This window comes from Pogonomyrmex barbatus, unplaced genomic scaffold (genome assembly GCF_055798465.1).
Source record: "Pogonomyrmex barbatus isolate J1 unplaced genomic scaffold, ASM5579846v1 scaffold10, whole genome shotgun sequence".
Lineage (NCBI taxonomy): Eukaryota > Metazoa > Arthropoda > Insecta > Hymenoptera > Formicidae > Pogonomyrmex > Pogonomyrmex barbatus.
In genome coordinates, this window is record NW_028297099.1 from 8,327,189 (window position 1) to 8,337,231 (window position 10,043).

General features: G+C 32.0%; 2 protein-coding genes and 1 long non-coding RNA gene across 6 annotated transcripts; 2 read left to right on the forward strand and 1 right to left on the reverse strand.

Moving 5' to 3' along the window:
* Window positions 1–587: 587 nt before the first annotated feature.
* On the reverse strand, window positions 588–1,289 carry LOC148937920 (uncharacterized). The gene is made up of 2 exons (XR_016137888.1): window positions 987–1,289; window positions 588–821 (listed from the first exon to the last, which is right to left on the reverse strand). It is a non-coding gene; the product is annotated as an uncharacterized LOC148937920 (long non-coding RNA).
* Window positions 815–4,281, forward strand: LOC105423113 (uncharacterized). 2 transcript variants are annotated; one of them, XM_089070455.1, is made up of 5 exons: window positions 815–832; window positions 1,685–2,327; window positions 2,628–3,056; window positions 3,332–3,595; window positions 3,715–4,281. In XM_089070455.1, exons 2-5 carry the CDS (start codon window positions 1,816–1,818, stop codon window positions 3,851–3,853), a joined length of 1,344 nt encoding a protein of 447 aa, XP_088926581.1. In that variant the 5' UTR covers window positions 815–832; window positions 1,685–1,815; the 3' UTR covers window positions 3,854–4,281. The 2 variants fall into 2 exon arrangements, with proteins under 2 accessions (XP_088926581.1, XP_088926580.1); XM_089070454.1 differs by lacking the exon at window positions 815–832 and adding an exon at window positions 1,281–1,554.
* A 1,208-nt stretch (window positions 4,282–5,489) lies between these two features.
* LOC105430434 (cardiolipin-specific deacylase, mitochondrial) lies at window positions 5,490–9,762 on the forward strand. Of its 3 annotated transcripts, none has more exons than XM_089070452.1 (9): window positions 5,490–5,812; window positions 6,273–6,357; window positions 6,443–6,625; window positions 6,785–6,897; window positions 6,996–7,134; window positions 7,206–7,403; window positions 7,480–7,774; window positions 8,072–8,315; window positions 8,385–9,762. In XM_089070452.1, the coding sequence occupies exons 1-9, from the start codon at window positions 5,721–5,723 to the stop codon at window positions 8,446–8,448; spliced, it is 1,413 nt and encodes a 470-aa protein (XP_088926578.1). In that variant the 5' UTR covers window positions 5,490–5,720; the 3' UTR covers window positions 8,449–9,762. The 3 variants fall into 3 exon arrangements, with proteins under 3 accessions (XP_088926578.1, XP_088926579.1, XP_088926577.1); XM_089070453.1 differs by lacking the exon at window positions 8,385–9,762 and adding an exon at window positions 7,951–7,980 and having other exon boundaries at window positions 8,072–8,213; XM_089070451.1 differs by having other exon boundaries at window positions 5,491–5,812; window positions 8,030–8,315.
* Window positions 9,763–10,043: the final 281 nt, after the last annotated feature.

Sequence of the window (10,043 nt, forward strand, 5' to 3'; positions counted from 1 at the left end):
ATCCTATTGTATCAACCATCTATTATACGAGCTATTTTCTTGTTGCTCGATAACACCGACGAGTATCGATGTAAAAGATGAGAATGATGCATCATATCGGATTATGAAATTTTTCAATCACAGTTTTTAATAATAAATAATAAAGATTACTAAAATTTATCTTACTAATCATAAAAGATTTTTATGATAATACTATTTGTAACATTTATCATTCATGTTTTACAAGCTAAGTTTTAGCAAAAAAGAAAAATTTCTTGTTTTTGTTGCAGAATATATAATTAAATAATTTAACAATTTAACAGACGATGTATAAGATGTAGATAAGACGCATAAGATAGATAGGATTCAGAAAAAGTTGTTTTATATTTTATGTTTTTTATTGCTCCTGAAATAAGATTAAGTCACATCAAATTTTTGACATATGACAATTATGAATTTTGATGTACTAAAATACGCAATCGATGCATTTAGCATTTAAATAATACTATATAAATTTTTAGTGACTTTATGAAATTTTCGTAAAATTCTTGTAATAATAAAAGTACTTTGATTTATATCAAACTCGCTGATTAAATAATCATCACTCATTTAGACTTTATTTTTATTTATTTGCAAAAATTAATTTATATTATAAAATGCTTATGAAATATTTTACATATATTAGCACTATTAGCATTACATTTTACATATATTAGCATTATTAGCATTACATTTTACATATATTAACATTATTAGCATTACTTTTTTGTTTTCCTCCATTCTTTTATATATCCCTTTTTTTTCAAGTCAAGTGTATATACAGCACTTGTAGCGGAGCATATCTAAGTAAAAAGTAAGTGAATGAAGTTAACTTACATACAAGCCACAATACGCAGTTTACAGCAATGTAACATTTCCGTATTGTTTAAGATATAATATATATTTATACTCATATATTTTAAAAAGTATCGGTACACCTTTATGAATTATTAGATTTCTCTACGTACACTATAGTACTATGGTGTTTGTGCTTTGTGTACACCAATGTGGTGGTTCGTGTGTCCACCAATGTAGTCGTTGAGCCTCTGATTCAGTTCCGACGCAACCAGCTCGCTGTCTGCTCTCGTGCGTGCAAAGCGGAATGGGCGATGGAGAAAGGAAGGTTTTCGTGCTGATTCCCAGAATAAGACAAATCTCAAAAGTACATTTTATATTTTTAAAGTACAAAGAAAGAGCGCATGAATCACTCTCGTGCGCGGGCGGGCCCCACTGCTTTCCGCGCACGAGTAGACGAGTAGACGATTGACCGGTTGGCCATCTCGTGGCGAGCGCGTGAGTCACTCCCGTGCGCGGGCCCACATGTCGGCGCGTGGCAGCGCGGCGACGCGCGCCGGCGCACTCGTTGCTGGGCCAGAGTGGCGGTGACCGCCACAGTACTATAGTAGTATGAAAATTAGACGACCGTAAGCGGTCATGAAAGAGATTCGGAATATAAACAGTTAACAGAGAGGAGCCGTCGTGGTCGTGCAGACTAAGTGTCGGATTGGTAGACGAGGGATCCCGAGTTCAAATCCAGTCGGTCTCCGTTAATTTTTTCCGAATCTAATAGATATCTTTCAGTAGTAACAAATACACGATTTAATACTTTTCTTGTTATTTTATATACGACAATTTATGTTATAACACATTTTATGTTATAACACAGTTCGACCAACGGATAAATTGGTAAAGATGACGCAGCAACGAAAATGACACAGAAGTCTGAATTTGTTAATTATTAGACAGATACAAGCAAAAATTATAAGTAACAAGCCGCATCGTGTAATATATTGTGATATGTATAATATGAAGAAAGTCAACTTAAGTCCAAAAAATAAAAGCAACGATGGCATCGAAGAATTTACAGAACACACAAACAAAAGGAAACATTACGAATTCTTAGAAGCAAAGAACACCGTTGAATACATTGAACATTTTCTGGAAAGCACGAAACATATTATCGACCGAAATCCCGCAAAACCGAAGGATTATGACAAATGGACGAACAAAGAGCAATACGAACATATAATAAGTAACGTGAAAACTTATATCCCAGGCATACCAGATTCCTTATTGTTTTTCATACCGGCCGCCTTGCACCGCGGAGATTGCGGACGAAACTCGACGGACAAACCGCTTTGGTTGGACATGGACAAGTTCCGGAGAGGACAACAATTCGCGCGCGATCACTTCTTCACGATTCTTTTCGCTAACATATTGTCGCTTTTCAACATATTCGCTTTTGCAGATGGTCTTAAACCAATAATCCTCAGTCAGCAATCTCACACACCGCGTTTAGCATTTAAAAGGTAAGTGACGAACTCGTCAAAATTTTTTAAAGAGAGAAAATTATAAGCGATATAAACATTTGCCTTGCATTTATATATTAATTCAACGAAGAAAAATTATTCGACGTTAAAAATTCTGTTCGCCGCTCTGTTATAATGCCATCTACGATGATTTGACTACTTCTACTGTTTCAAGAAAATTATGTTTAAAAAAACAATTTAGTTTATTCACTTTAAGAACAAATTTACATGTTTCGTTTGCATCGCATTTCTTTACTGCAAGCTGAATTTTCATCAATAAGATTTTATTTATCATCGAAGATATTTGTCTACGACTTGTCGTGTACAAAATTGGCTGTTGGGAGATCCTTGGACAGTTGGCACAGAAGCTCACAAAGATATCCAAATTGTGCGTAAAATGCACCGTGCGATGCGAGCAAGACTCTGCGAACTCGACAACAAAAAGATCGATATGGCCACCAAAATTCCGCATCCATGGTGTCCGGACAGAGAAAGAATTTTAAAAGATTTTTCTTCCTGCCCATACCCGACCGTGGAAAATGGTTGTCTTCATCTATTGGTTAAACCTAAAGGATTAAATCAGGCTGATATGGGAGCCACGCAATTCGCGTTTATAGGAATGATCCTGTTATACCCGCGGGAATTTGGCATTCATGTTAGTGACAATGATATGGCAGCTTTTTGTCACACATGGAGGGGCATAGGATATCTTCTTGGTATCGAGGACCAGTGAGTATCGCTGCCATTTTGAAATTAATCCAGTATTAATAATAAACCGCCATTTACGTCAATAAGAATTTGACAACAAAAACAACATTTAAATTCTTATTTGTCTAGTTTTAAAATATTTCTTTATAATAAATTTATTTTTTCTTTGTAAATAATTTATTTATATCTTAATATTCATTTGTCTGCGTTTCTTCATCAGTATCCCCATCAGTATCACTTATCATCTCTGTCTCATTCTGCAAAATTCTTGTATTTAATGCAGATGAATGTTCTAGATACAACTTCTGCCGTGGTAATCTGGAAGAAATTAAGCAAAGATCGCACGATTTTGTTGAACTTTGGATAAAATCATACTTGCGACAAGTAACGCCCGAGTGGGAACATATGATGAGATGTATTACGGAAAGTTTAACATTTCATATTGGCGGTAGCTCATTCAAAACGTTATTATTGTTTGTCACCAATTTATTGAACATCGATATGCCACATTTACAAAGCTCGCTCACGTTCTCCGAACGATTGCATTTAATGTTTTATCGGTGAGTATGAAGCATGACGTAAATAATAAATATGCATATGCATATGCATCCTCTAATATTTGTCAGAAATTTATTTTTGTAATAATAACACGAGTAATAAGGTTTTTCTATAATTTCAGCTTCCTGTTTCGTTATGCCATGAAATTACGATTAATACGAGAGCTTCTGAATAACATAATGCATAAAGTACTTAACAAAGCTGTTAAATATGGACCTGAAAAATATAAGAAACTCCAAACGAGAGATCTTCTCAAATAATACTAATCCAGAACTGAACAGTTAATATTTTAGCGCAGATTTAAGGCTTTATTATGCGTTTAATTTAAGTAAGGAGTAATTGATATCATTAAACATTATTGAGTAATAATCATTAACGAACAATATAGATATTAATATAAATATAAAAGAATAGTAGAAAATGTTATTATACCACATTATTATAGAACAATTATTAAAAAATATTGATGTAAAATTTTATTATATCTATGTAATGAAATAATTCGTGTGAGTTTTAACATTACAAATCACAAAAATTATAAAAATCATGAAAAATCTTTTACACCAATGAGACGACATCATTATTACATTGAAATTATTACATTGCTTAGATATAATCAATAATTCAATGAAAGATTTTTAGACTGAAACTATAAGCAAAAGTACATTTTAATAATCTTTCGTCAAATTACTCAACGATGGTGTGTTGTTTGTGATGATCACAGATACGATAGGTATATCATTCTGAAATATTATTAATTATTCTTGTAAAATTAACAAGTTAACATTCGAAGATATTGTTCCGCTCGGTGCTACTGCTCTCGTATCGATTTTTGACTCGAAGATCGTTCCTTGTCGACACACACGCGGTCGTCCAGCGGTTGCAAAGAATGCGAAGACGTTGTGTAGTGTGAGAGAGAGTCGACGGCGCGGCGCGTGAGTTGGAGCTGTGTCGCGATGCATTTATATATTATTGTTAAGGGTCGGCAGGAGACGACACAAGACGTTTTAAAGATTACATCTTTTTTTATAATTTAAGTGTCGGTCCACAATAGGTGATTTAAGCTTTAAGAATAATCGACTATGATTGATCAATTTCTTACGACTTAAAGATTAAATACTTATTGTGGACCGACATTAATAAGATGCCTTAGTGCCGGTCCACAATAGATGATTTAATCTTCAAGAAGTAAGAAATTGACCAATTACAATCGAATATGAAAAGAATAATCGATTATGATTGGTCAATTTCTTACGATTTAAAGATTAAATACTTATTGTAGACCGAGACTTAGTGTCACTTAGTGACACACAATGGGTATGTTCAATGGTTGCAATCAGTGAAACAAGACGATTGATCAATAATTATTGATTTTTATTGTTATATATAATTTCCTGTTAGATAATCTTTGAAAAGGAAATTTAGACCAATTGAATGTTGATGAATTACTCGATTGTCATTACAATCGTTATGTTATTTCTTGAACACGACCAGGAAGCAGGGAGTCGATTACGGATAACGTAGCTTGAAACAAAATAAAAATTACAAAAATAAAGAAATTGACTAAAAGTATCTGTAACTTTATATGTCAAAAGCTTGTAAAATTTCTTATTATTTTTATAATTATTATAATACTATTTTCACCTCGTTTCAAAATACACACTCAACCTCCAGTATTACAATTGCTTACTGAGCAACTCTTGTAATAATTAAATATGATTGGTTGAATCTAAAAGTAAGAACCAATAATAGTCGAGGCTACTTAACTGTCCAATGAGTGCGTTAGGTATATCGCTAAACAACTAAATAGCAATCGATTATTATTGGTTCTTATCTGTAATTTCTAGCCAATCACATTTAATTGCTACTTAGTTGCTCAATGAGCGATTTTAACACTGGATATGTAACAACATAACAACACTCAATGACATTGTGATGTAGAGAGGTTACATCGTGTTTCTTACGATCGCGAAACAGTTTATACAATTCGATGTGTACGTTGGAATAGGATAATGTAGATCATACCGAATTATTCGATTTCTCGATTTCTACGATGCACAAAATACCCGATTCCCGCGTGACAACAAAAACGTGGCACGAATAACAAATAGAATACTCCTTGTCACGATGTCTCCGAGTCGTTTGGACGCGGTCTACCGGAGTATCCTGCTCACCAAGTTCTTCACAAAAGGTTGGGGCAATCCTCAAAATCTGAGAAGGTGAGGTAATCTGATCTGATCTGATCTAACCTAATTTCACGTCACTTGTTGAATACTTCAATCGACCTTTAATCGATCGCGTGTAAATTTCCATTGTTATCTTTACATACGTGTCATCTATGTATATAAATTATCATTTCGAGATATAGATGGGCGAAGTGCAGCCTGTAATGACTCAGCGTTAAAATATTTTATGCTCAAAAGTTATACATTATCCTAAAATAAATTTCAAGCGGAACGTCTGATAGATTTTTATCGCCTTTTATTTATTTTTTTTAACATGAAAGGATTTTTTTATTCCAGATTTCTTTATAAAAATATATTTTATGATAATATTTATCTCACAATTTTGTATGAAAATATTTCAAATATTTTAGTATTTATAGTACAGTATCTAGATAATAGACATTTAAATATTTAAATATGTACTATCTAATGTATCTAAATGATCTTGTTTCAGAATCTTTGAATTCAGGAAAGTTATTGCAAATCGGGAAGCATGCTACAATATGATACCACTTGACTATCCGATAGAAATAACAAAAGTATTTTGGATTTTTCTGAATGCATACAGAGTTTATTGCTGTGAAATATAATAATGTGTATATATATATATTTGCTTCTTTGCAGGATGAAATTTGGTCAGACTGCCATATAATTGAAGGTCGATTTGAATCACCTTTTGAGAAGCATCTTCCAGGGATAATGCCGGATAAAACCAAGACAGCTTACTTTCAAATAGTCTTACCACCTAAATGGAATTCTCACAAGATAAAGCCAATTTGTCTACACCTTGCAGGAACAGGCGATCACGTATGTAATTCTTATTATTAACACATATTGTTTATTTTTTATTGTATTATTGTATTATTGTATTATTAACGTTGTATTATAACGTTGTCTTTTAAAATATACAATATGATATATCTCTATTCATAACTAAGATATTTACATATTTTACTTATTAACTAGTTTTTTTGGCGACGTAGAAATCTTATTGCTAAACCATTGCTGAAAGAGACTGGAATAGCATCGATACTATTGGAAAATCCTTTTTATGGATTGAGAAAGCCAGATGATCAAATGTAAGAATTCTTAATTGGAAGGTTTGTAGAATGCAAACTTATACAATCGACTAAAATTTTACAGTTTTTTCCTCATTACATTCCATCCTCGCTTTTAGACGTTCCAGTTTGCACAATGTGTGTGACATATTCATTATGGGTGGCTGTCTAATAATGGAATCAATTGTTTTATTAAATTGGTGCGAACAACAAGGATTTAATCCATTAGGTCTTACTGGCTTATCGATGGGTGGACATGTTAGTTTCTGTCCTAAAATAAACTTATATATTTGGGTTTAATTTATGTCTAAATGTCCTATTCTTTGCAGATGGCATCTTTAGCAGCTACTAACTGGCCGAAACCAATTTCATTAGTACCTTGTCTGTCATGGTCAACTGCTTCACCCGTGTTTACGGAAGGAGTAATGAGTGCATCGATAAACTGGGCACTTTTAGAAACGCAATATTTTTCGGATAAAGTCTACCAAAATGATCTCGCGAAAATGGTGAAAATTGTTGATCACGATGTAAGTATAATAATTTTTATTAGGAATTTTGCTAACAATCCTCTCAAATTTGTATTTTTATTAAATATATTTTCAGGATGCTTTCTTAGCTGGCCAACATTTTGCAAAACATTATCCTGCGAGCATGAAGAGAGTAGATAAGTTGAGAAAAGAATCTAAAGAAAACAATAACGAAGACAATAATATTACAAGTGTTGCAATTATAAGTACAAATTCTACCGACAATAGTGACATTTCCACCAAATACGAGTCTAAAAATGAGAGCAGCCAATTGCAGCGTCAGATTGCAGAAGAGAAAGCAGCAGCCAAAATATTTCCCTTAAATCTCATCTCCAACAGATTTAAACCAAAAGATCCTAATGCTCTTAAAGGTATACGCAAGTTTCATTTTTAATTAACTTGTGTGTCTTGTGTACAATTTTCATTAAATTAATAGTTTATAAATAAAAGAATTATAAAATGTCGAATATGCCTATCAGTTTTCATTTTCTTGCGACGAAGGTAGTTAAAATGTTTATTCAGTTTATATTATTTATCTATCTATTAGCGTTGCGTTTGGTGGCGTCCTAGGCAGCATGTAAGCAAAAATAATTTTTGGTTTTATATGAATATTTTTCCTATAACAGGAGTTTGCCTATTACCAGTGCCGAAACATCCACTGTTTTCAGACAATAAGTGGCGTGAACACGAAGCATTGCAATTTATGCGTGGCATAATGGATGAGTGCACTCATTTGAAAAATTTTGAAGTACCTATCGATACCGAGTTAATTATTGCCGTTTGTGCCAAGAATGATGCTTATGTACCGCGAGATCACTGCATGAGTCTGGAAACGATATGGCCGGGAGCTGAAGTTCGTTACATCGATGCTGGACATGTCAGTGCGTACCTTCTTCATCAAAAAGTTTTCAGGTATCAATTTATTATCATTTTGCATCTTCATCTCCTTCAACAAAGCTTCACATACTCATTCTATTTCAGATCGACAATAGCGGAATGTATTCAACGATCATTGAAGAAGTATCCTGTTGAGGTCAGTAGATGACTTTGTCATTTCACCATAATTGATGTACATTATTGAGAGAATTATTTAAAATTTAATTAGAAACGGAATATTTCCCGAGTTTGTGCTCAACATTATTTTTCTACACTTATCTCTGTGTGCACAAACGTAATTTATCTTTAAATTAACGTTGTAACTATTTAGTACAAAAAAGTACAATTGTTCCAGTCAATTTAACTGAGTATAATAATTGATGTTTATTGACACATAGAGTGAGCTAGCTGCTAATAAAAGTGTTCCTACATTAAATAAACAATATATCTAAAACAATAGATTTTTATAGACATGTACACGGGACGTACACACATGTGTACATGAGATTTCATTTTAATTCAAATAATTAAGCAGAAAATTATGAAGAAAAAACATTACTAGATAAAATTACTAAATAATTACGCTTTCATAGAAGAATATAAAAGTTTAAACTCTCTTTTTTGAACTCTCAAACTTTAGTTTAAACTTATTTTTTCAAAATCATTTCATTTTTTATCTTTTTAAATAAAATGACAAATTATTGTATACATGTAACACAATTTTCCACAATATTCTGTACGTGGAAACATAATCATGTAAGGTTATTCATATAAAAATTTTATGAGATACTTCATGTCATAACGTGTTAAATAAAATGTTTAATAGTATTAGGATTTTTAGGATACAATAATATCAAATTAAAAACTATAAACTAATTATTTTAATTCGTTATAACTTAATGTAATTGGATTTGGTATTGGTATTTATACTGGAATTGGAACTTTAATTTATTTTTATTTTATTATTATTAAATTTTTAATGTGTATATGTAAATATAAGTCGTTAACTCTCATAGATTTTAATTTGAAAATATGAATTGTGTAAATTTAATTTTTTTATAATATACTTTTATGCCTTTATGTGCAAAAAATTTTTCAGAACTTATATAAGAAATTTTATATACTTTTATTAAAAAACAATATATATGACAACAAATATATGACAACAAAATGACAATAAATTTGATTTCAAGATAACTTTAAGACAATCATTTTGGATTCCTTTTCAGTAATTCTTTATTCTTTATTATTTGAATTGAAATGAAATGCTATACATATGTAAGTATACAAAAATTTATACACATTTTCAATAAATTACACTTTTTGTTGTTGTAAGTCGTAGATATACTCATATTATGCATACGTTATTTAGCTGGAAAATGTTTATTAAAAAATACAATTTATAATATATTTTATATGTCATGTAAAATGTAATGTAATTTGCAATTATATATGTAACACAATAAATTGTATAGTGATAATATTCTTTAGATTTCTTTGAGAAATGTATACGGCCAAATAAAACTAAATAAATTTTGTCATAGATTCCTAGCATCTATGAACCACATACGGAGCGTCCAAGAGACTTTCCGTCGGAAGAGAGTTTTCAAAATAATTCGATACGATGATTAGTCAATGTCCATTTTTCTGAAAAAGTGCAAAGATTCAATTGGCCGTCGTCGAGCCATACGCATTCCGCACGTCTGATGCGTCCATTCGAATTGGAAAACGCGCGCAGGCTATCGCCGCGGAAGTGACGCGCGC